Here is a 27,043-nt window from a genome sequence, read left to right as displayed (position 1 = left end):
GTCTGTGGTGCTGTGTTACAGCCGCCCAAGGAAAAATACACCCTTTACCTACAGCAATGACACCTTCCTTCCTGGAATGAAGGCTTTTGGTAGAAATAGTGATCATTTTCTCTATCTGTGGAAAAAGCTTCAGGGTTGGAAGGGACTTTTGTGATTTAGAAGAAATGTATACATTTAAATATAGAACCTTTATCAATACAATCAACCAATAAAAATATCATAGCTGTTTTGATGAACACAAACACTGTATTTGAGCTCAGGGTTACTGGGGGTCTTGTGGTCTTAGCTCTTACTCATCATCCAGTTTGCTTCTATACCTCGCTTTGGTAGATCAACGATGTGCTTCCCCAGGGTCAGTTGTGTCTGTCCCTAGGCTTGTTTGTACCCGTTGAACATATTACTCTGGTCTCCTAAAATGTGACATCGATTGATGAAAGAAGAGTGAGCAGAAGGAGAAGTTGTTCCTAAGAAAACTAAGATGAATGCTTGGAAAGCTTCCATAACAGCAAGTTGTTTAAAGAAACTGCTTTCAAAATAGGTGTGGGCAAGACAACTGTAAAAGACTGAAAGTCGTTAAGTTTATAGGATCCTGCACTCCAACGGCTTTGCAAATATTCTTGCTCTACTCTGAAGAAACAAATACGAGACAGACAGACAGACACACACACACACACACACACACACACACACACACGATATCATTTATATATCAGCATACCTATGAAAGATCATGACCTAGGGAATGCAAAACGAATTGGTTAAGAGAACATCTAGTCTGGTATGCAGGCTGGCGTGATGAATAAAATACAAATATGCGGAAAAGCATTAATGAACTCAGGGTAGATTTTTATCATCAGACTTTAAAGTCTAATTGTGTGGGTTATGATCTAAGCTCCACCACTTAAAAACTGTGTGACCTGGGGAAAATAACTCTGTTTCCCTGAGCCGTCTGTCCTCTATCTGTAAAAGAGGGTGAACGATGCTACCCACAAGTCAAGCTGCCCAGCTCTGGGCCTCGGCCACAGTAACCGTCAGTGTTAATGATCATTCTCCTCGTTCCTAGTATGACTACCACGTGGACGCCGCCATGACGTGGGGAAGGGACATGCAGGACTATGCTGCTTAAAATGAGTCCTCAAACCAAAACGACTGGGAACCGCTTTGTAAAGAAACAACTAGTAAAGCGACATAGGGACCCGAAGCTGCAGAGACCGCCCTCCAAGGAAAGACGGAGTCCGGGTCTCCTGGCAGACGAGCCCAAGGCCTAAGGCCAGTCTTCGGTACTTTGAAACCATAGAAATCTTTACTTTTCCTTTATTTTAGAAAAGGGATAGTGCAAAAAAATTTAGGTCAGACCAAATTTGCTTATTGAAAATACATTCTTCACTCAGTTGTGTTCATCCAATTAACAGTGAGAAGGAAGAAAAAAGGAAGGAAAGAAGAAAGGAAAAGGAGGAAGAAAAGAAAGTGAAAAGAAAGAAAAGAGCGGAGGAGGAGGGAGGGAGGGAGAGAAGGAAGGAAGGAGCGAAGGAAGGAAGGAAGGAAGGAAGGAAGGAAGAAGGAAGGGAAGGAAGTGAAGGAAGGAAGGAAGGAAGGATGGAGGGAAGGAAATATATTCTTGAGGGGTTTTTTTAGTAGAGTATTGATTGAATCAGTATTTTAAAAAACGATCCATCCGAGACCTCCCACTTTAAAAGACACCACGCTTTTAGCCCAGGCCCAGAAAGACGAAGTACTGATTTCACCCTCCAGTTTCTTGGGTGAGCAAACAGGATCTAGATCCCTAGAACATGATAAAACCACACCCCAAACGCACATAACCTTCCACGCGGCTGCGGGAACAACACTCTCTTGGCTGAGGCGCTGTATCTCAGGAGTTCACAGCGGCCTCCAGAGAGAACAATTGAAGGCCCAGCTGAACAGCTTAATCAGGTAATGACGGAACCAAAATAGAATTTACAGGAAACAAGGGCTGGTTTGGAAACAAACAACGAAGCAACAGAGTAAGGGACCCGTAGTCGGTAGAGAAAACCCAGGGTTTCTCTATCCCAGAGTTCGGTAGAAGGATTCAGGACTTCTCTTTATAACGAAACGTCTACTCTGAGCACTTGTCTCCAGAGTTCCCACCCCCTGGAATGCAGCTGTTGGGCAGCTGTCAATCAAAACCTTACACTAAAAACTGCTGTCCAGACCAGGCCTGTGTATGGTCATGATGAACAGGGTCGGGCAGCCTCTGAGGTCCCTAGACACCTGTTGAGGTCTACGAGCCTGCAGGGGCATTTTCTGAGGCATCTCCTGGGTTGCTTCGATGCTAGAAGCAAAGCCAGAAGTCACTGTACCTGGCCACACACGAGCCATGCGTCTGTGACGAGCACATCAGATTTTAGCAAAATGCATCATTTTATTTGTTACTGGCAGAGATTTTTATTGGCAGAGATCATTATTAAAGAATTCTAGGATAACATCTTTTTTAAGGTAGGGTAATATCGAAATAAAAATAACACGCCCCTCGCTGTTCTTCTCTCCTGGGAGGCGCCGTGTGTGGGAGCTCGACGTGTCCCCATCTGAACATTTCAGTTACAAGCCTAGGTAGCAGGCCAGCCTGGCCCCCTGGCTGTGGGAAAGTGACTTCCAACTTGTCACTTGTCAGGGAAGGGGTGGGGGTGGGCGCTGACTTTCACCCCGATGGCCATCACACCGCTCGGACCCCAACCTCCCCTCCAGACTGGCTCCCTCCCAACCACCTGACTTGGTCCTGTCCCCTCAGCCTTCCCCTATGCTGAAGCCACACGCTTCTGGAACCATCAGGCAAGTAACAGATCTCTGTGCTTCAGCTGTCTTTTGATAGAAATGGTTAACTAAAACCTCCCAGATATGCCCTTGTTCCTCAGGTAATTGACACTAAAGAGCGGGTCGCCTTGCCAGACCGCGGTCTGCACAGAGGCCAGACCACTGGGCTCCTTCTCCATCCACTATGGACCGAGATCCCACACCTGCCCAGAGCAACACAACATGGCATGGCGGGGCGGTGGGAAGGTCGGCAAACTGCGTCCTGCCTACACAACGCCGAGGCGGGCGAGTCACCCCAGGGTCTCTTAAATGCCTCTGAGCCAGTCTTCCAGGAAGCCGCCTGGTTAATCCCCGCAATATCCAAAACGCCAAGTGTATCCAATATCCAATATCCAATATCCAATATCCAATATCCAAGTCTTCGCAGTGTTAACCTCTACAAGATCCTCTCATCGCCACGCGCTCCCCCATCTCTCCAGCCACTGTCATTTCCAGCTTGACAGCAGCCTCTCTACTCAACTCCCAGGGCCCACTCCCGGGGAATCCCCGGCGGCCAGGATGACCTGGTAACGCCATTCATCCACCGGTATCCAAGCCTCTGTGGCTTCCTTCTGCTCTTAAAATAAAAGCCTTGGAGGCCCCACCCACCAGGTGCTACCTGTCCCTGCAACCCCAGCCACCTGCCACTCCTGGGACCCGGCTTTCAGTCTGGAACAAGCGGCCTCAGGGCCTTTGCACTTGCTGGTTCTGCCAATGGCGCACTCTCGTCCCCAGCTTTCTCCAGGCCTGGCTCCTTCTCATCCATCGGCTCTCAGGTGAGGCTTTCCTTGACCCCCATCTGCCTCGATAGGTTTCTCTTCAGTTCACCTCCATTCTCCTCAGCACCGGCCGCTGTCTGTAACTATTCATCCACGACCTGTTCGTCTCTCCACCTAACACGGAAGCTCCGTGACAGCAGGGACTGTGACTTGTTCTCCACTTTACTACCGGAGCTGACACAGAACCCGGTACCTAGTGAGAGCTCAAAAAACATCTGTTGGATGAATGAGCAAATCATAAAGGAATGACTGCCCCCTGGGGAAATCGGTCCTCCAAAACCAGATCCCACATGGGCCCAGCTTTCCCGAAAGACAAAGGGGAACATCCTTCCCTCGGGTGCAATAAACCCCACTCTGTGCCCACAGCAGGACTGCCCGCCATCCGCACCGCCTTCGCCTGCGATCCGCGGCAACCTTACGACTGACCACCTTTCCCTCCGGAAACGACCCAGAGCTCCTTGGCTCAGAAAACCAGAACTCCACCCTGGAGCTGAGCCAAGGTCACATCTGAGCCAAGGTCACAGACACACTGAGGGGCCCCAACGCCCTCCGCATTGCTCTACCTCTGGCCATAAGCCTGGTCCTTCAGAGGGACAAAAACAGGAAGGGAGCAGAGGCCTCCGGGGCTTTGCCGCAGTCCGGGTGGTGCAGGTGAAGCCTGGCCAGTCTAAGACCCAAGATGGGGAGGAAACAGCAGGTGGGCCAGGGGTCGGTCGAAGGACACAGAGTCTGGGAAAAGACACCCCCACTCCCTGTTCTGAAAGGAGACAGATGCCTGGCTTCGAATCCTGACTCCCACATTTACATGTCCGAAGGCCACGTGGATGCTGTTTAGTCTTTCTGAGCCTCAGTTTCCACAGCTGTGAAAATAGATTTCACATTTTTTTACTTTAAGGGGACTGCTGGGCACTTTGTCCCCAAATGTTATGTCTGGCTATATCCATTCACCCTTCAACTCCCAGGATGGACCCCATATTCATACGGGGAAAACAACCAGATATTAATCAAACCCAGTGGCTTTTCCCCCAAAATTTGGGTTTCCCAGGCTGTTTCAAAGGTGAGCCACACAAGCTGATTTGCATTTACTTAACTCTGTTGAATAACAAGGACAGGCTGACTCCTGAATTTAGCCTGTGCATGTCCACAGCAGCCACTCAACATGTATTTGTCAATGAATGAATCAAGATAAGTTGTGTCTATATTGATTTTGCTAATCAAACCCGATATACTAAAATCCCTTTTTTCACAATAGGTGTGTGTCGCCAGGCACTAATTCACCTTGTCTTTGATACTTCAGACAGACGTATGGCAAGAAGACAGATTTAGACCTTTGTGAGGTTCCAGACGACACTCGCCTTCCTTTCTGATGGAGGCCATGGAGAAATTGCACAATGGAATATGAAACCTCCTTATTTCTTTTGGAGATGATCTGTCAGTTCCCCAGGGCTTATCCTTTCAGAAACCAAAAGGGCTTTTCAAAACAGCACAACTACTCAGCAAAACAAGACAAGACAAAACAAAACAAAACAAACCCCCACGAAAATGAAAATTAAAGTCTTCATTCCACATATTGGCTATCACCAAATTTTGCGAGGATTTTAGCAGAAGCATTCCTCTCTTAGTCTTGCTCCATAAATACTGAACAAGGAAAAACACTGCCTAAGACTGAGATTTGGCAAAGGAATCTGAGGAAACCTGTCAGCTCTGTTACACCATCCCTGACGGCTCCTGGTGACGGTGCGATTATCCAGTTTTCTGCTGCCCTACCTCAGCCTTTGCCTGCAAAACGTGGCTTCTTGTAGCTCACACTTGCTAGTCCACCAACACAGCAGCATCTCCGGGCAAGAAAGGACTCTAACCCTTTAGAGTCCCACACAGATGCCTTTCTTCTAAGAAAACACACCTACTAAAGCAAATCCACAAAAGAGAACACAAAGAGCTGGCTATTCCCTTTGCAAAAGAAGTGCTCAAGGGTTTCTTTTTTCTTTTCTTCCCCCGCGCCCCCCCCAACTCCCCATTAATTACATTTAACAGATGGAAAAACTGAGACTTGGAGAGGTTAAGGAATTTTGCTAATTTAATACAGAAGAGGCGGAGCCAAGAGACCTCTATAAGAAGACCTCTATAATGGATTTAAGAAAATGTGACTAGCACACAACTTGGCAAGTGCCCTTGAATAGGCAGAGTGTGGGATGCCTGTACAAGAGGCAAGAAAAAGACGACATGCTCACGAAACACAGCATGCACACAGAGAACACGGGTCTAAAGTCAGAAGGTCCGGGTCCTAGTCCCCGTTGAGTCACTAACAAGCTGTGGGACGGAGCCAAGTCACTTAACTCCTTTGCTTTTAGTTTCGTCACCCAGAGATGGAGAATCATTAATAAGTGCAAGACTCACCCACTTCCTGGAGATACTGGGGCATCAAATGAATGTGAATGCTGTTGGAAAACAGGAAGGCGTACCCAGAAGTCACACATATATGGAAATGAGCCACTCGGAAAATTACCTGCATCCATTCTTGCTCAAACGAAATGTATTTCCTCTTACTAACACGGGGATCGGTTGGAACGCAAGAGAGTTTGGTGAATCAGGAGGAACATACAGCTCTTGGAGAAGGTGCATGGCTGTTTTGAGGACACGTGATCCACTCTGTCACAGCCAGCCGTCTTTTGGTGCCCTAGACAGTCACACAGGCCCTAAGCCTATTACTTCATGTTTACCAAACACTAACAAAGTGCTAAGAGTCCCCAGAACACTGAACAAATTGTGAACAGACAAAGGGAACCACCAACTCACAGCACAACAGAAGTGGCCAAGTGTGATGATAGGGATATAGGTCACCTCCCCGGTTACCTCCAGGTGCCCCCTTGTACACCCTACTGGGCTTGGACAAGTTCGTCTGGCATCTCGCCTGAGGACAGCTGTTAAATGTCTTCAACAAATCATCCCTCCAGGAAATCCAAAGATTTCAGGACCAAGCCGAACTTCGCGCTGGACGAGAGTCGCTAGGGCTCCTCCAGTGTCCCGGGCTGCCTCAGGCCCACGCTGCAGGGGGGCCCACTTGGGGACCGGCTCTCCTCTGCTCTCATTCCCTTTCCCTACCCTTTGCATTCATCTGTTCTAGAAGCAGAATAAGCCCCCTAACCTGACCAGAAAGAACATCATGTGGTTGAATTACAGGGGTGATCAGAACAATCAAAAAACAAACAAAACACACAGTACCTAGAAAGCTCCAGACGGATTCACCGACCTTGTCAGAAAAGCCAGTATTGGGGAAGGCACTTTACAGAGCAACCCGCAGGGACAGCTGACTGCCTGACACAAAGTACAATGGGACTCAGACTTCAGAGTGCATCAGACCCACCCGGAGGGCGTGAGAAAACACAGAAGCCCAGAGTTTCTGAGTCAGTCGCTGATGCCAATGCTGGTCCAGAGACCATAATTGAAAAATCACTGTCACGGTAAATAGGCAAGGGCTGCCCAGTCTGTCATTCTCACTGAGCGACTTCTGATCCTGATCCACCCTGCCAAAATGAGCCTTAAGGAAACTCATGATGGGAATTAAACAGCCACTCCTCCCCCCGCCCCTCCCCTTTCCCATACCGGCACCCACGCCGCTAAGGATGAAGAGAACAATTTTCAAGCCATTCCTGATAAATATCTCCCAAGGCCAGGCCCAGTTCTCACCTGTGTACAAGATGATTTTATGAAAGGAGTGAGTTACGAGGCAAAACAAGGGACACAGCACGCAGGGGCACCCCAGGTCCGGTTCTCTGAGCCGATGCACTGTCCCTCGAGGACAGTGTGCCACTGAGATGGTGCCAGAGAAACACCGTGGCCTGGTTTTCTCCTCACCCATTTATCTTGAATTTCTCCCACATGAACTGTGATTCCCAGCCCCCTCCCCAACTCACCTCATATCACCGAACTGCTGCCCTGTCATTGTCACCAACAGCCCAGTACAAGGGAAAGCAGAGAGCGGCCACAGCATACTACACCTCTGGGGGGAGGGAGCGTGCAAAATCTCTCTCTATCAGGATCAGAGAATTTCTGACCTGGAAGGGACCATTAAAAATATCTCTTTCCTTCCCAGTGCTGATTACATTATACAATACACTGTTTTACTAACAGCAGGAGTTACTGGTACAATAATATTGCTTTGTTTTATGCGGGGTTAGCGGAAGTTCCTACAGAGAGCAGCGTTGTGAATAATGTAAACACTGATTAGAGCTCATCCTATAAGTCTCTTCTCTTGTAGTTCAAATGGGAAACGCTGGCCAACATTCACCACACATCAGTTTGACCTTTTCTGACTATGGAACAGAAGAGGTTACCTACATTTAGAGCTGCAATTGTGGGCCTGAAAACCAACTTCAGGCTAAATAAGGGAAAAGAATGAAGAGTGATTCATTCATAGCATTTTGGTAAATATACAGTGTTTGTGTTTGCAAATACCTGATCTTAAAGATGACTTTGTGCACACAAATAGACATATTTGGTGAAACGAATGTAACCTTTCCTCTCATTAATAAAAATTCTACTAGCTCTTTCTCACATGCAAAACTGTGCAATAGTTCCCAGGCTCTGAGGGCCTGATGTGATGTAAACCCATAAAGTCTAACATTTTCTGTAGCAACGCCAACACAGTCTCTACCTACTCCCCAGATTATGAATTGATCTCAGATATACCGTGTTCGATGCAGCCCAGACAGCTGCATTCTGAAAATTCTGGAACAGGAGAGCTCGACTGCAGGTGACAATACTGGCTGGGGCCTGGAGAACACAGATTAAACACTCTTGCCCTCTCCCTACTCCCCAAAAGGTCCACTCATTTGCATGTACAGATAAGGCCATGCGAGAGCTGCCTTCACGCCTGGCACCCCTACGCCCGGCACCCCTACGCCCGGCACCCCTGGTGATGCCTGTCCTCACCTGTTTTCCAGAAGTGTCATGCACACCACCTCTCGCACCCCGGGGTTGTTGGCTTTCTCCACGGAACAGCCCTGCAAGTTCCAGGTGGCCAGCCTCAGCACAGGCCGCCCATCCCTTGTGCCTCCAAAAGCCTCCACCGAAGGTCGAGTGGAGATAATCTGCGTGGGCCCCCCGGGCGGCAGGTCCAGATCCTCACTCTGCAGGCTCAGCGAGGTGGGGCTGGGGTGGGGCTTGGCGGTGAAGGTCAGGCCCCCGTTGGTGTGCGTAGACGGAGGCCTGGACCTCTCGGCAAACACCTGGTGCCGTATCCGGTCCAGAAAGGCGGCATTGATACCGCCCATCCTCACCAGGTCCTCGACGCTGCGAAAGGGCCCATGCTCGCGGCGGTAGTCCACGATGCTGACAGCCATCTTCTCCGTGAGGCCTCGGACGCTCATGAGCTGAGCTGGGGTGGCGGTGTTGATGTTGACACGCGGAGTGAGGGGCACAGCGGTGGCCAGGTGGTGAGGCTGCTGCTCCGCCAGCAGGTCCCGCCTCAGGGAGCTGGGAGAGTGCTGCGCAGAGCTGCCCTTGCTGCTCACGCAGATCTCAAACTTGACCTGCTCCAGCTTGGTAGCACCCACCCCGCTGACAAGTGCCAGGTCCTCCACCTTCTTGAAGCCACCGATGTACTCGCGGTACTCCACGATGCTGCGTGCCACCGCACGTGTCACCCCAGGCAGGGTCATCAGCTCCTCCTCCGTGGCAGTGTTGATGTTCAGCCGCTCTTGATTCACCAGAATGTTGCTGAAGTTGCAAGCCGCACTGAACTTGCGACTATGGGACAGGTCCGAAGGATCCCGGGGGATAGAGCGGTGACAGCCCAGGGTGCTCCCCATGACCTGCCAGGATCAGGGGCTCAGGAAGGCCTCACCACCGCAGAAGAACTCTTTGGCTGGGGAGGAAGCCCAGTATATCTCACAGGCACAAACGAAGGCAAGGTGCCGGATTCAGGGGCTGACCGGTTACCTATCACAAACACTCAATCTCCATGCCCAGAGCGTCCAAAAGTACCTTCCACTTGGCCACCTGGAAAACAAATTAATAAACACACAAATCAATTGAGCCAGTTAATCAGTGTGCATTAGCACTCCCTACCTAGAGCTGGAGTCCTTAACCAGGAGTCCCCGGCTGGTGGCTGTCCCAAACGCACGAGCCTGGCCCATGTGGATTTCTCCCTGGAGAGGTCCGGGCTTATCACATCGGCGTCCAAAAAGGCGATAAGTCCCTTCTCTTGGAAGGAGACCTATCCCCATCAGCCCACACCTCCCGTTCCTGCCGGAATTCCGTCTTCACTAGTGCGGACGGGGAGGCGTTTATGGACCCCCACCAGGCCCGCGCCGTTCCCCGCGCCCCACCTCTCGGCCGCTCCCCGGGGGCGTCCTTCTTCCACCTGCGGCTCCGAAGTCGGAGCCCAGCCCCGGACAGCGCTGGGCCCCTGCCTCCAGCTCTGGTGCCCGCGCGGGTGCGGGTCAGGGGCTGGGCCACGGGATCCCTCCCACGCCGCCTTGGGCCGCGCGTCCCGGCTCTTTCTGCGGGAGAAACTCGCAGAGTCGTTCTCCCAGAGCCGGCAGGAGCCGCGGGGCTGCAGGGCGGCGGCAACGGCGGCGAAATCCGACCGCCGCAGCTGCACCAAGTCTTGCGGCTTCACTAGGACTTGCGGCGTCGCGGCAGTTGCGTTGATCCAGGCAAAAAGTCCCGCGCTCGACTCGGACCCAGGATCCGCCTGAACCGCAAACCAGTGCCCAGCTCCCGCGCCGCGGCTCCCGCTCGCAGTCCGTGTCAAAGCCGGAGTCCCGGCCCCGCCGCCCGCGCCTCCGCCGGCACCACGGCCACGCCTCCTCCCGCCTGGCAACTCCTCCCCGGGACTCCCGAGGGCACGCGGGGGCGGGGCCGGAGCGCGAGGCGGGGCCTGAAGTGAGAGGGGAGGGGCTCTAGGAGCGGGGGCGGGTTAGGGGGCGGGGCCACCTGCGTGTCCCTGGGGATGGCGCGCCGGAGCGCGGAGGCGGAGCCTGAAGTGGGAGAGGCGGGGCTCTAAGTGCTGGGGCGGAGCCCTCCAGAACGGGGCGGGGCCGTGCTAGTCGGGGCGGGCCCGAGCGCGTGTTGGTGGGGGTGGAGCCCGGGTGCGCGGAGGCGGGATTTAGAGACTGAGGGGGCGGGGCTGACGCCGAGGCGGCAGTGGCAGGTCGTAGGTGTTCTGTCCCTGCGTCTGCTGATCCTGAGCCAGGGCAGCTACTTGGGATCGAGGGCTGGATGTGCGTGTTGGAAGCTTTTTAGTCTCCCCTGAGGCGAGACCTGCCCCGCTACTTGGGCCGAGCCCCACAAAGGAGAAGGGCGGACACTACCCCGCCACCAGCCGAGTTTAGTTGTTTCGGTGGGCCTGGAGCCAGGCCAGGGCGATCCTCGGTTGGTAGGCACCCCTGCGAGTCAGGCGCCTCGCTCAGTTCTGCAGTCCTATCTGTCTGAGAATGTTCGAGAGGGGATTCAATGAGATCTTTTTAACTTCTGCCCCCACTTTTGGCCTCTTTTCATCCACTAGAGTATTACCTTTGCAATGCTCACACAGAGATGTCTTCAGACAACACTAGTAACTCACTGTGCTGCTGAGAGAGAGCACACGCCATCCACTAGAGATGTGTTCACACAAGTCACTTACGGGGTTGCTCATTGGCATATTTAGCGCTCCGAGGAACTATGGATATGTTTCTTTAAGTATTAAATCTAGTTATTAAGGAAGGAAATGCTAGTTGGAAAGGGAGGCTGCTTCTCAAAATTCAGAAGCTTTTGGATCGTACCACGAAATGACAATTTAGTTAAAGATTATGGAGCTTGCAGCATTAGAGTGGATACGCAAAGCTAGGGCATTTGATAAAACAAACCATGTGGCGATAACCGTTGAATACTTTGACCCTGGGCATTTAGTTTTCTCTGAAGTTTCAGCCCCAACCAAGTACCAGGACTAGGTCAGCAAAAAAACTAACTCTCAGGAAAAGTAGAAGGTACTTCAGATGTGAAATGAGAGGCAGCCAAGGCTTGGCAAAATGCTACTGCCTTTCTGAGGCACAGTCCCCTACTATGCATACTAGTCAGGACTCTTAATGGCAAGTGACAGGAATGCAAGTCTAACTAGCTCAAACAAAAAGGGGGATTTCTGGGTTCTTGTGTGGGAAAGCTAAGGATTGCATCTTACCTCAAGCATGGCTGCGTCCATCTCAAATGGTCATCAGGACAGGTCTCACTCCCTCCGTCTACCCCTTCCACTTGCCCCCAAACTCCAGTATCACACACTACATTATGCCCCTGTTCTTCCTGTAATACTGTTGGGGTAAGGAAAAAATTTAAGAAAAGCTCTTTTAGCAGAGAGAAAAGTCTCTGTGGAGCAAAATGCCTAGCTGGGCATTTGTGGTGGTGGATGTACGACCCAGGGGTACGGCAAGTTTGATTAGATGTAGAGAAACCACATACTTTATTATCCAAACCAGGACACTTTGGAAGGCAAAAAGGTCACTATTAACTTCACCGTCACAACAGGCATAACCTGGTCTTATTCCCTATAAACCTAAGCATGTTACCCCTTGGTGGAAATGAGACCTAGAGGTAGCTAAACTGCTGTGCATTGAAACAAGCAAGACCCCATGAGATGGCTGAATGCAAAATGACTGATCATATCAAGCGTCAGTGAGGACATGGAGCAACTGAAACTCTCATACGTTGCTGGTGGGAGCGTAAGATGGTACAACCACTGTAGAAACCAGTTTGGCAATTTCTTAAAAAGTTAAACATATATTCACCATATGACCCAACCATTCCATTCCTACGTGTTTACCAGAGAAACGAAAGCATGAAACCCGAAGATTCGTATGTGAATGTTCCCAGGTGCTTTATTTGTTATAGTCAAAATTCGGCAACAACCCAAATCCACCAGGAGAGAACGGATAGAGAAGTTGCGATATATCCACATGATGGAATGCAACTCAGCAATAAAGACAGTGTGAATACACACAATATTGAAGAATTTTAAAATCATACTGAATGAAAGAAGCAGGCAGAGAGAGAGAACATATTGTATGATTCCATTTGTACAACACTCTAGAAAATACAAGCTAATCTATAAAGAGAGAAAGCAGATCAGCAGTTGCTTGGGGATGCAGTGGAGGGAGAAATAGACAAAAAGGACATAGGAAACACTGGAAGATGATGGACATGTTGAGAAGTCACGATTTCATGAGCGTAGGTATGTAAAAACTGATAGAATTTTACATTTAAAGTATTTATAGGTTTAGTATACTTCAATTATACCTCAATAATGTTGAAGAAATCTTTCAAACACATAAAGGAATGTTCTTTGAACTCAAAAAAAAAAAAAGGAGGTTTATTTTGGGGAGGGGAAGGTGACCCAAGGTGGAGAGGAGCAAAGGGGCCCAGGAAGTTGAGTCTGGACCTAACAGAAGACCAGCCCCGTGAATGCTCCCCAGTTAGGGTTGGGGCTCCAGGGGCGGGTGCACTAGGAGTGAGAATATGCTGTCACTGTTCTAGGCTTATAAATACTGAAGTGGTTGCCTCACAGAAATATTTGTCATACAGATGTGACCCTCAGGCCTTGTTTTCTCAGCAAGAAAAGCCAGTGCCACAGCTCCAAATGTAATCCCTTTTACAATTCATTGACATTTGTCCAGCTCTTAGGAAGGTCTCACTAGGCTTTGGACTGCCCTCAAGGAAAGTGTTTTTGTTTTCGATTTTGTTTTCGGTTGGGTCACAAGAGTAATTTGAAGCATCCAGGGCCGTCTTCTTGTAAAGTAGTAGATGAGTGCCTTGTGACAGCTGTAGCAATAAAGCAGGGCAGGTTTTTAAAACTATACTATTCGAACATGGTAAATTTTGTTTATCTATACAGAATCATTTTCCCTCCCCCACAAACACAAGAGACTGGATGGAGAAGAGAAAAAGGGTTAGAAGCGCCTCAGGGGCAACAGTCCAGTCTCTGAAGGCCACCGACGTGGGGCCGAGGGGCAGGCCTGCAGCTGGGGCCAGGGGCCTCTCTGGGCTCTCAGGTGGCCCCACGGCAGTCCTAAAGCTCAGCAGTTATCTTGGAGACTATGCTTTTGAAGGTCATGGTGGAGCCGGATATCCTCTTATCTGCACCCTGTGAACAAAGGTCGACAGGTCGCACACTCCCACCCTCCGCTGCAGGCCTTGTTAGCACAGGCGACGCGCACAGCGTCCTGTACTTCTTGCCCTATCCCCCTACGACCGTCTGTGTCCGGCGCCTGGCCAGTCTCCCGCCATCTCGCTGGCTCCATGGACCTCCTGACATGTCTTCTTGTTTATATCACTTTCTCAGTGACCTGAGATTTTCCCAGTGGCCCCCGACAGCCCTGGCTGCCGCCAGAGGGAGAGGCTGGGGTAACACCATTAGGCAAATCCTGGCGATCAGGCCCCTTAGCTGCCCCATGTGTGGGTTTCCTTTGGAGGGTGCGTCCTGGGGGAAGCGGTTTCCACCTGGGGCTCCACAGGGCCATGCTGGGGGGCTCTGCTGGGCTGGTATTCCTCTCCAGGCCAGGCAGGGGACTGGCAGGCACTCTGGCTGTGCTGTGAGCCTGGTCCTCCTCAGGCCACTGATTTTCTGTGCTTTGGCTCTGACTGTTCTCAGAATAGGAATTAAAGGTGACAGTGGCGAGTTCGCTGAAACGCGGCTGCTTTGGGTTGGCAGAGGCCCTGTGCTGTACCTTGCAGGATGGGTAAGGACAGCAGATATTGGTGGGATCAGCCAAAGAAGGGGCTTCAGGGTGATGGTGTAGTACCCTAGCTCGGGTCTCCTGTCGGCCAGCACATAGGTGAACATCATATCATCATACTTCTGGCTCATGGGTAAGTCCTGGATCCCTTTACGTGTGTAGCCCACGGACACGATCAACTCAGGATGCCCAAGGTCCTTGGAGTCAGGGAGGACTGACTCTACAGAAGGCATTACTTAGTTCCTCCCCGTGGCCCAGGTTGGTCCATGGATCCTTGATGGTTTCCTCTAAAAGGCCTCCCTTGATAGGATTGAGGATGAGGAATTTCTTGAGCAGGTTTTGCATGGACATGTAGAAGGGAATACTGAATATTGTATATTCTGCTCCTGTAATAAAAGGAAAAAAAGAAAAAAAGAATGAAAAAAGAAAAACGAGAAAATTTACAAAGAATAAAGAGTGAGAAAGAGAAAAATGAGAAAAAGCAAGAATAAAAATAAAAAGAAGAAAAAGAAGGAAAAAAAATAAAGGGGAGAGTGAGAAAGAAAAAAATTTTAATTAGAAAATTTTAAATAAAAGAGCAAAGAAAAATAAAACAACAAGAAAAAGAGCAAAATGAGAAAAATCGTAAGTAAAATAGACAAAAAGCCCAAGAGGAAAAATCTTTGATGAAAACCCCTAAGGCAGCCAGAAGCTGGCTTCCTGACCCAGAGGGACCGCAAACCAGGGCCAGCCAGGGACTTCCACAGGTGCTTGGAACCCACACAATGACTCCTTATGAGGGCAGAGCAAAAATGGACCCATCAACGCTAAGAATAATTCACAGTGATTTTTCTCACTTTTTTGTCTAAAGAATCCTTTACTGTTCCAAAAAAAGGAGCTTTTGTTTAGTTTATGTGGCTGTAAAAGGTTCCTGGACCCAGTTCCAACATAGGAGGGGCGGTCTCCCACACCAAGAAATAATTCTCGGACACCGGCGAGGTGTCCAAGACCTCAACTCAGCTCTGACACTATCTACCGGGAGAGAGTATCAGTTTTCACAGGTTAAGGGATCAGTCCTGCAAGGGAGCACTGCTTCTCTCCCCCCACCCCCCAACACACACACACACACACTTCAGACACCAGTCGCAAGCCCAGGTTATTATTACCTGTGCTCCTGACCCACAGGCCACAAGCCGTAGGTTCCAAGGATACTCTCCTTGGGTTTGAATAATTTGCTAGAGTGGCTCACAGAGCTCAGGAAAACCCATTTACTCACTAGATTACTCACCGATTTATTACAAAGGATCTTAAAAGGATACGAATCAAAGGCAGATGAAGAGATGCATAGGGCAAGGTCTCAAACCAAGGCGCTTCTGACCTTGTGCAGCTGGGGCCTTCAAGATGGAGCATGAAAGTGTTCTGCTTCCCCAACATGGAATCTCTCTGAGAAAAAAGGACCAGCAGGCTGTCCTGGGTGTTTATGGGACTTCCTTACATAGTCGTGATTGACTAAGCCAATAGCAATTGACCTCAATCTCTATCCTCTCCCCAGAGTTAAGGGGGTAGGACTGAAAGTTCCAAACCTCTAATCGCATGGCAGTCAGGCCCCACCCTCGGGTGGGGTCCAGAAGTCACCTTATTAACATAACAAAAGACATCTTTTTCACTCTCAACACTTAAGGAATTCCAAGGTTTTGGGGAGCTGTGAGCCAGGAACTATAGATAAAGATCAAATATCCTATAAAGCACAATATTGCAGTGGATTACAACAACCGATATTTGCCTTATTAGCAATTAAAACCGTAGGAGGCTTCAGTGGCCTTATATTTCTAGTTTGAAAAGTTATAATAACTTTTGACTTTTAAAAAACTCATACTGCCTACAGTTAAAATATTCAGTTCTTTTCTCTTTAAACTCTGAGCAATTGGTCTCAAAATGGTGCCACAACTTAGCTGATATCATGATACTAATCAGAATGTTTCCTCTCATAAAACAATATGTTTCTGTCTGGTTTTAGGGTAATGCTGGTCTCGTAGAATGAGTTAATGAAGTATTCCTTCCCCTTCAATCTTCCCGAAGAAATTGTAGGGAATTGGTCTCATTTCTTTCTTAAATGTTTGATAGAATTCACCATCTGGGCCTGGTGCTTTCTGTTTGGGAAGGTTATTAATATTTATTCAATTTCTTTAAGGTATACAGATGTATTCAGTTTGTCTATTGTATGTCTTTTTTTTTTCCAAAAATGAAGTTTTTAAAATGAATTAAACAAGACATTTCCATGACAATAAACTAAATAAAAAGGATTGTGAAAAAAAATTCCCCATTCAGGTTTTATTTGTCTGTTTGCAGACGTGTTAGCCTATATGCCAAGGGGTTACTACTGATAGAAATAGAGAAACCTGTTTCTTCTAGCCAGACACATGGATATTGAGGAAGAAACAACTCACAAACATTCCTAAGTATGAATCTGCATCTGTTTTGGTTTTACTGCATGGCTTAGCATCAGGCCCCCACACAGAGCTCAGTACCAGTTAAAAACAGGGCCCTCCCTTCAGAACTTCCAGGGAACCTAGAGTGTTATTTTTCCTTCCTCCAGTGGACAGGGCCATTCCCAGGAAGTGGACTGGCTCTTGTGAAGTACCAGTTTGGGTTTCTTTGCATCAAGTTCCTCCTTTAAAGCTCATACTCTAAGGACTGATATTTTATTTCATTTCTTGGCTGACAGCTGAAGCCCTTTGTCATTTCCCTGACATGGTAAATGCCTCTCCAATTGGCGCTTTATTACTTATGGAGCATTTGGCTGGAGATTATTGGAGCAAAGTCCCAACAGAATGAGGTGGCTTCACTTACAGTACTCACACGGAGAACATTTACCAGCAGAAGCCCCGTGCTGGCCCGCCACCTCCAGAATTATTATTGTTACAGAAAATAATATTCATTAATCTTTCAAAGTAATGTGATTATCACCATCACTCTTAGGAATTCTAGCTCCTATTTGCTTTATTCATTTCCTCTTAAAAGCAACAATTCCAGTTAGTTCCAGATGTCCACAATTTTTTCACAGAACAGTCTATTCTTTCTTCTTTATTAAATTTGAGGGCTTATGGAACATTATTCTTGGTAGAGCCCTATTTCTTTGATTTCTGGGTGCCTAACTAAAAGCATTTTCTTAGCACAGAATACTTCGGAGGCAGAAGAGGGAGTAAGGCAACTATTCCTACTGTAGGGTGATCAGTGCCCTTGGACCATGTACTTCTAGGGGTGGGATGAGGAGGTCACTTCGGCCAGGCCGTGGGACAGATGGAGGGAGCGCTGCTGGCTGGAGCTGGTGGGGCGAGGGGGGAGGCTCTCATACTCATACGGACAGCAGGTAGACCTCACCTGGCCGGCCTCTCCCTTTAGGCTCACCTGCAGCAAGCAGGTCCCCACCGTCAGGCTCAACCTCATGATACACTTTGCTAATTCTCGGCTTCTCTTCCCTTTCACCATGGCCACTGACGTGCTTTTTTAGCACATTTATCCTAAATATTAGAAAAGTAAGACCTGGTAAGTCTGGTCCCTGGCCTCACAGCCCCACGCCCAGGATTGACTCCCTTAAGGGATAACCTCCAAAGCCTCAAAGAGCATCCCCAAAGTGTGATCCCATGGGGGTGATTCTGACGTGTCAAGGGAGAAACTCTGGGGTCCACTGTGACTACAACACGGTCTCACATTCATTAACCTTTTTCTGTAGAGAAAACACTGAACTCAGGCTCAGAACTTTGGCAGGTACCAGTACCTACTAGGATTTAATTATTCTCCATTTGGGAGTTTAGAGTTTCTGCTTCTCTTCTATTTGTGGCAAAAGGTATGACTGTTCCATATGTAGTCAGATAGCCCATGCCCAGAGGGTGCTCAGAAATGGCAATAAACCATGGGGGTGTTCAAGAACAGCTACAGTGTAAAGACTGCTTCACAGGCAGTGGCTCTTCACCTTGGCAGCACAAAAGACCCCCGGGGCACTTGTCAGAATCCCAAGGCCCAGGGTCTTCCCCCCGGCCAGTTCCGTCAAACCCCAGGGCTGGGAAATAAGCAGAGAAATTTGTCAAACCTCCTTATGACTCCAGCGCAGAGCTGGAGAATCAGTGCTTTAAACTGATCTTAAGTCTGAGCGTAAATGAGACTAAACATTTATTGCATGACAAGTGGTTAAATTAAAATATCTGAATTAATTGGGGATTTTTTTTCTCCTTCTCATCGGAGTTCTATCAGTTTCTGCCTCATGTAGTTCGAAGCTCTGTTATCAGGCCCATAAATATTTAAGATTGTTATATCCTCTTGACGAATTAATCATTTTATCATTACAAAATGACCTTCTTCGTCCTTAGTAATATTCTCTGCCCTGAAATCTACTTTGTTGAATGTCTATATAGCCACCCCAGCTTTTTTTTTTAAATTAGTGTTACCGTGTTATATCCTTTTCCATCTTTCTGCTTTATATATATATATATATAATTTTTTTTAATATTCACTTGATATAATTTACATAACTTCCAATTTTACAGATTTGACCCCTTTTACCCCATCTACCTCCCCCCTCCCCGCTACCTTCTGATAACCACTGGTCCATTGTCCATGTCCATGAGGCTCTGTTTGTTTGTCCTGCTCATTTGTTGCTTTTAGGTTTACATCCCACATGTAAGTGATGTCATGTGGTTTTCAATTTTTTCTGTCTGGTTTATTTCTTTCTATTCAGAGTGGGTTTCTCATAGACAGTATATGGTTGGTTCTTGTTTTTGTTTTTAATCCAATTTCTCAATCTCTGCCTTCAAATTAAAGCATTTAGACCATTTCAATTTTCTGTGGTTATTGATATGGTTAGATTTAAATCGACCATCTCGCTGTTTGTTTTCTGTTTGCTTCACTTGGTCCTTTTTCCCTTTCCCCTCTTTTTTCTGCATACTTTGAACCGATTACTTCTTTTTGTAACAACTTTCTTTGAGATATAATTCCCATCCAATATACTTCACCCCATTAAAAGTATACGAGTCAGCGATTTCTAGCACATACACAGACATTGTTAACCATCACCATCAATTACGGAACATTTTAAATACTCCAAAAAGAAACCTCATACCTTTTAGCTATCACCTCCCAAATCCTCTCCGTTTAACTTCTTGAGTCCTGCCAGGCTCTTCCAAAGTGGCTGGCCCATTTTCCATCCCCACCAGCAGTGTACGAGGGCTCTTAGTTCTCCATATTTTCTCCAGCAGTTGTTAGTATCTGTCTTTTTTGCTTATAGCCATCCTGGTGGCATGAAGCAGTAATTCGTGGTTTTGATTTGCATTTTCCCTGATGACTAATGGGGCTGAGCATCTTTTATTTCTGTATCTTCTTTAGCAGACTGATTACTATTTGTGATTCCATTTTATCTTTTTTTGTGGCGTGTTAGCTATGAATCTTGTATCATTATTTTAGCAGTTGTTTTAGGGTTTATAGCATACATCCTTAACTTATCACGGTCTGCCTTCATGTGATATAACTACTTCCTGTATATTCCAGAACCTTACAGAGGTACGTTTCTATTTCTCCACTCCCTGCTTTTGTACTATTATTGTCACATCTCTGGTTAAATTAGATGCTCTCCTCTTTGTAATTTACTGACCTGTTACCCTGAGGGACGGGACTTGTTGTAGGAAGCTAGAAGATAGAAAGTCAACGGATGACTTTTTTAGCATTGTGCATTGTTCCTGGAGTACAGGCCTGGTCCAGCTGTCAGGATTACCAGGGAAAGCATAAAAAAGGGACCCGGGCTCAAATACAGGAAGAAGAGAAGAGGTCTGAGAAGGGCGGAGATCCTTGGGAGCCCCCGATGCCCCTTCCCCAGGTTCCTGATTCTCCTGAGGGTCTCCCTGGCTCCGAGCCTCAGGATCCAAGCCCCATGTTGGGGTCATGATTAATAAATCCATCAGTTGCAGGAGTTACATGCGGATCAGGGTGGGGCCCTGGGCTTGGTGACAAGAGACCTGGGCTCGAATACCAGTTCTACCACTTATAGATGCATAACCCAGGGGTGAGATACTATCACGAGCCTCGGTTTCTTCACTTATAAAACAGAAATAAAAAAATCTCATCTCATAGTGTTGCTAAAATGATTAAATGAGGTGACATAGGTAAAAGTGGCCGGCATGTGACACTACAAGCACTCCATTAATATTTCTATCCCTTCCATATGCCTCACTATCTGCATTTGCAAATAATACTTTTACATTCCTTAAGTTTCTCAGGCACTCATGATTCAGGGACTACATTGAGTCTGAAAATTCTACTCTGAAAATTCTGGTGAGTTCAAATATTTTTATGGGATTGTCGCAAACTCTCTCTGTTTCAGCCATTTATTGGGCTGACTCATGCCTGGCACGTCCCGGGCACCGTGCCTCATTACCAAAGCAAATGATCGACCTCATAAGGATGTTCAGGGTTTCTCAAACTTGGCACTGTCGACATTTGGGGCCAGATAATTCTCTTTGTGCAGAACTGTCTTTGCATTGTAGGATGTTTAGCAGTACCCCTGGCCTCTGCCCACTATATGCCAGTAGCACCTGCCCCCAGCAGTTGCGACAATCAAAATTATCTGCAGACATTTCCACATATTTTCTGGGGTGGGGGTGGAGGGGTTGCAAAATCTTCCCCAGGTGAGAACCACTGGGATGGGGCTGATGTTATTCCCACCTGCCTGAGAGGGAGCCAGAGTTCAGAGTGGCCAAAAGCTTTGCTCAGAGCCACACAGCTACCAGTTAGTGAGGCAGGATTCAAATGAGTCCATCTGGCTCTTAAGTCCTGCCTTATGGTGACTCAAGAATGTTCTCTTCTCTGCAAATGTAGCTTTAAATATCTTGGACATTCCTGGCCCTAAACTCTGCCTTTTGCGCTGAAGGTGCTTGGACTCTGGACTCTCCTCTCTGAAAACCAAGAATGAGCCCCGAAGAGAGATAAGATTGTCACTGCACACAGAGGACACCAAGAGCAACACGCTGCCTGCGGCCGGATGGGCTTTTTCTTAACATGTGGGGGCCTATGGTTTGAATTCATAAGGTCCCCCAAAAGGGAGGTTCTTCTCCCCCCAACTCCCGTACCTGTGAATGTGACCTTGTTTGAAAACAGGGTCATCACCTATATAATCGAGCTAAGACAAAGTCCTCAGGCTGAACCCCTAATCTAATCTGTCTGCCGTTTTTAGAAAAAGAGGAGACTGTGGACACAGACCCCGAAAGAAGACAGCACATGGGGAGGGAGCAGGAATTGGAGCTATGCTGCCAAAGCTGAGAGATTTGGGGCTACCCGAAGCTGGGAGAGCGAGGAAGGACCCGCCCACAGAGGTCTTGTAGGAACGGGGAGCTGTCAACACTCGATTCAGACCGCCGGCCTCCAGAACGGCGAGAGAACACATTTCTGCTGTATTAAGCCGCCGCGTTTGGAGCACTTGGTTACAGCAGCCCCAGGAAACCACTGCAGCGGAGTACTCCCCAGGCCCTCAAGTTTTGATTTGACAGTCCCCTTTGCTCCCCAGTCAGTTATATCTGGCCATTAATCAAAGTTATGAAAGATGATATTTAACTTTCCTACAACAAACCCACAAGTTAGATTGTGCCTCCTTCTAATCACTGGGGCTGAGATAATGATCTGGCAGCAGAATGACAACTCGGGGACATTCCTAGATAAGAGCTGCCACGCAGATGCTTTACACGGCTTGGCAGTGGCAGCGCAAGGTGTGTCAGTGCCTTATCTTTCTCTGTAACGGGAGGTACCACAGGTTTCTAGATAAGGAGCAACTTCATAGACTCTGACTCAGTGGACTTGGTGACCTGCAGGTCACAGATAAAGACAGAAGGAAATGAACTCAGATAACCACAGGGAAATTAAACACTAGGCAGGACCTGAACAAAGGCAGCCAACAGCATTTAAAACCTAAAATCCAGAGCAATTTATTCCAGGCAAGGAGACAGGTAGCAGCCAATAGACTCAGATGATGTCTGAGATTCTTTGAGGCTAATCCAGCCTTTGGAAGTCATGTGTATCCCAAACAGGTCCTTTCATCTTGCCCAGCCCACACCCCATGGTATGTTCCAAGTTTCAAGGACTGTGTGGACAAGCAAATTTGGGAAGAGTTCTGTATACTTGGATCTCTCTCTGGAAAGTTCATAAGGCCATTAGCATATTAAAGAGTCAGAGAAATTCTGCTGGAAAGACCTCCATTCAACTCAGTTTGGGGGACACAGTGGAACAGGCTTTGGGATACTGATGTATTATTCTTGCCCATTTATTTTGCAGAATTTGAGGCTGAGGCCCAGAGAAATTGAATGCTTTTTCAAAGGTGACACAGATAGAAAGTGACCTTGATAGAAAGTGACTCAAATGACGTCTTCAGGTTCTAAATTCAGTGCTCTTTCTATGTGTTCATTTCCCCATTAATGAGTTTATTAATAAATATTTGAGTGCTACCACGCGGTGATACAGGAATATAAAAATGAATAAGGCAGGCCTTGCCTTGCATCTAATTTACTATTTCTGGAATGAATGAGCAACAGAATAACAAATGATGGAAGTTTCTGGGGATAGGGAAGGAGTGAGGGGGTGGCTGAAGTTTGGGATGAATACAGAACCAGTAAGTCTTGAGGTTTCGGGTTAGGCTACAGTTCCTTTAGGAAGTCCCACCATCGTAACCCACTGTCCTGCCACCCACAGTCTCTGCTGAGGAGAGCAGGTGGCCAGAGCCCACTGAGCCAGCTGCACAGGGACCCACTGCTAACCTGGCACAGGGGGACCAGCCCACAAGCCTGCCAGACACTTATTATACACCTGTTTTCCCAAATGAAATGACCAATCTGCTGCCTTCAGAATCTGAACTGGGGGCTACAGAGAAGAGGCAGCAAGCAGGGATGTCGAAGATGCTGCCTTGGTGCCCCTACCCAGCCTGCCCGAGCCGGCCTAATTCTCTTTTTTAAATTGTGATAAACACACGTAACATAAAATTTACCATTTTAACCGTTTTAAGTGTATAGTTCAGTGGCATTGAGTACATTCGCACTGTCCTGCGACCATCGCCATCACCCATCTCCAGAGCTGTTTTTAATCTTCCAAAACAGATCTCTGTACCCATTAAACACTAATTCCCCATTCCCTCCCCACTCTCAGCCCCTGGCAACCTCCATTCTACTTTCTGTCTCTGTGAATTTGACTACTCCAGTGACCTCAGAGAAAAGGAATCATGTAGTATTTGTCCTTTTCTGACTGGCTTATTTCACTTAGCATAATGTCCTCAAGGTTCATCCATGGTGCACCATGTGTCAGAACTTCCTTTTCAAGGCTGAGTAATATTCCACTGTACCTACATATCATATTTTGCTTATCCATTCATCTATAGATGAACACTTGGGTTGCTTTCACTTTTTGGCTATTTGAATAATGCCGCTATGAACACAGGTGTACAGATCTCACTTTGAGATCTTTTTTCAATTCTTTTGGGGGTCAAGACACCTGCCAGTAGTGCAGGAAGAAGCAGGGGGCTTTCTAGAATGTAAGCTCCATTGGAGCAGTGATTGCCCCGCACTTGCTGAGTGCCTGGCACAAAGGCACACTGCAATCAAAAGACATTCGTTAAGTCATTAACACTTCAAAGTGAGTTAGCTCACGATCATCACTATCGTCTTTTTTCTATTCTCCTCATATAAACTTCTTGTTTTGTTTTTGTTTTCTTTTTTACCATCCCAAATCCATAGTTTACATTAAGGTTCACTCTTGGTATGATACATTCTATAGGTTTTGACAAATGTATAATGACAGGTACCCGCCATTATGGAATCACACAGAATCGTTTCGCTGCCCTAAACATCCTCTGTGCTCTGACTATTCATCTCTCCCTCCCCCCAACCCCTGGCAACCACTGCTCTTTTTGCTCTTTTCCAGGCATATAGTTGGAATCATACAGTTTTTGCCTTTTCAGATTGTCTACTTTCACTCAGTAATACGCATTTAAGTTTTCTCTATGTCTTGTTATGGCTTGATAGCTCATTTCTTTTTACCACTGATTACTGTTTCATTATCTGGATGGACCACAGTTTAGTTATCTATTCACCTACTGAAGGACACCTCGGTTTCTTCCAAGTATTGGCAATCATCAATCAAGCTGCCGTCAACATCCATGTGCAGGTTTTTGCATGGACTCAAGTTTTTAACACCTTTGGGTAAATACCAAGGAGTGTGACTGCTGGGTCATATGGTTAAGAGTGTGTTTACTTTCATGAGAAACTAAGGAACTACCAAACTATCTTGTAGAGCAGCTAAACCATTTTACAGTCCTACCAGCAACGAAGGAAAGTTCCTGTTGCTCCCCACATGGCCTCCAGCATCTGGTGTCATCAGTGTTCTGGATTTGGGGCCATTCCAATAGCTGTGCGGTGGTATCTCATTGTTGTTTTATTTCGTAATTTCCTAATGACGTGTGATACTGAGCATCTTTTCATATGTTCATTTGCCATCTGCATATATTCTTTGGCAAAGCGTCTATTCAGGTCTTTGCTTACTTTTTAATTGGAGTGTTCGTTTTCTTATTGTCGAGTTTTAAGAGTTCTTCGTGTATTTTGGATAATAGCCTTTGTACCAGATATGTGTTTTGCAAATATTTTTCCTCTGATTCTGTGACTTATCTTCTAAGTCTCTTGACCCCCTCAGTTTTAAAACAGCAATAAAACCAACAGCAAATCCCTATATGTGGCGATTCTTATTCAGTGACGCCCATTACAATCACCTGAGGAGGGTTTTGAAAATTTTTCTAGGTTTCTGTTCTATAAGTTTGAAGTGAAACCCAAGAACCTTTAAAAAGCCTCCCCGGTAATTATTCCGGTCAGTTCCATTAAGAACCATGACATTAAAGAAAGACTTTCAGACACCCTAAGAGATGGGAGGACGGTCCCATCATGACACCTTGCATGTGTTGCCTACTTGGCCTTCCTACCCGCCCTGTCCCACAGCTCCATATGAAGGCCAGGTGAGACCCAGACCTCTATAATTCGCTGTTAATTGGACATCTCCACCTGGCATCTCAAACTTGGCCTCTCCCAAGCTAAACCCATCATTATCTCCATCCCCACCCAGAAACCAGCTCACCTTTGATCCTCTGACCTTGGAAGATGGCGGTTCCAACCTTCTAGCCACCCAGGCCACAACTCTTGAAGACTTTCTCTTTCAGATACAGTTAATCTATCAGCAATGACTGGTGACTTGATCTTTAAAAAAAGTCCAGTATCTAATCACTTCTATCCCCAACCCCTGCCACCTCATCACAGATCTCCCTGCTTCTGCCCTCGCCCCTCCCAGTCTGTTCTCAACCCCAAGCCAGAGTCGGCTACAAAAACAAAAGTCAGATCACATCCTCTTCTGCTCACAACCTCCCACTGGCTCTCGTCTCACTCAGAGTAACAGCCAAAGTCCTTCCAATGGCCTATCAGGTCCCTTCCTGTCTTTATTGCCCTCATTTCCCTCTGCAGCTCTCGTATCATCTACTATGCGCCTCCCCGGCCCTCCCAGGGACATGGGCCCTTTGACGTCCCTAGAACGCGCTGCCCCAGGCCTCTGCTCCTCCTGGAACGCTCTTTGTCCAGAGAGCCGCTGGGCTGGCTTCCCCACAACCTGCAGGTCTTCACAGGCCACGCTAACCTTTCGAACCTCCCAGCCCCTTTGCCAGCACTGCCATCTTCGTTCTTCTACGGAGGACTGGCTCTGCTTCCCCACCTGCTGACTTGCTTGTGCGTTTCCGTCTGGCCCCTCCCACCAGATTTCAGAGCTGTGAGGCAGGGCTGTCCGTCTGCTCTGTTAGCTGCAGAGTCTGGGAGCCTGGAACGGGGCCTGGCGCATAGTAGTTCTCATCCTCACCAATGCCTCCCTCCCTCTTGGCCTGTTTGTCACACGGTATTCGTCTCCCACAGCCTGAGGTGTCTCCCTTCTTACCCGCTTTCAGATCCATCTCCTTCACGTGGTCTCCACTTCAAGGAATGACTGCTAAAAGCCAGGGTCTCCTCCCATTTGGCGGTCTCCACAGCTGCCCAAGGCTCCTTTCTGAGAGGCAGGACTGTAGCAATCCTTCGGTGACAGCCCTTGACTCTCAGGACACTGTTCAAACTCCTTGGCTTCAAACGCAGGATCCCCATCTGTGGGGCCCAGGCTCCTTCTGCAGCCACATCCATGGGTCCTGCCCACCTCCGTGCGTCTTCGACTCTGCAGGCCGTTTCTTCTCTCCTGCGTTTGCACATGCTGTTTCTTCTGCCTGGTGTCCCATCTACACTCCCTATTTAGCAAGCCCCTATTTAGCTTTCTGAGAACCCCAGTTGTAACAAAACCTCTCCCACTGCTCCCCGGCCCCCTGAGTGTACTTCAGCAGCTCTGCCCCCTGCAGCAGCCAGTGATCTGTCTGTTTCCATCCCAAGTCCAAGTTCTCAGCACACCTGGCCCCTCACGCTGGGCCGGGCACTGAATAGGGGCTCCAAATATGTTTCCTGGATAAATAAGTCTCCAGAAACGTGAAATTGTGGGCCAAACCTGCAACAATCGTTCACATATCTATGACACTTATGCCAGCTAATGAACTCACTATTTAATAGTGCCAAGAATATTCCAGAATGCAGCATTGCAAATATGCCTAAAAACTAGGACAGATGAGATAGCCAGCCTGTCAGGGATACCTGTGTAAGACACATAGTTCTGGCTAAACAGTCT

General features: G+C 47.8%; 1 protein-coding gene across 2 annotated transcripts in view; it reads right to left on the bottom strand.

Moving 5' to 3' along the window:
• Positions 1–10,417, bottom strand: part of EEPD1 (endonuclease/exonuclease/phosphatase family domain containing 1) — an 89,630-nt gene extending 79,213 nt beyond the window's left edge. Inside the window, exons 1-2 of one of the 2 annotated variants that reach the window (XM_039862750.1) lie at positions 9,938–10,417; positions 8,541–9,608 (exon numbers count right to left, since the gene is read on the bottom strand). In XM_039862750.1, the coding sequence (XP_039718684.1) occupies positions 8,541–9,418 (878 nt within the window). In that variant the 5' untranslated portion in view covers positions 9,419–9,608; positions 9,938–10,417. The remainder of the gene's footprint in view (positions 1–8,540; positions 9,609–9,937) is intronic. The other variant, XM_039862749.1, reaches the window with a different exon arrangement.
• Positions 10,418–27,043: the final 16,626 nt, after the last annotated feature.

This window comes from Pteropus medius, unplaced genomic scaffold (assembly GCF_902729225.1).
Source record: "Pteropus medius unplaced genomic scaffold, Ma_sr-lr_union100, whole genome shotgun sequence".
Lineage (NCBI taxonomy): Eukaryota > Metazoa > Chordata > Mammalia > Chiroptera > Pteropodidae > Pteropus > Pteropus medius.
Note: the sequence above shows the minus strand (reverse complement) of the source record. Positions and strands in the feature narration are given on the sequence as shown.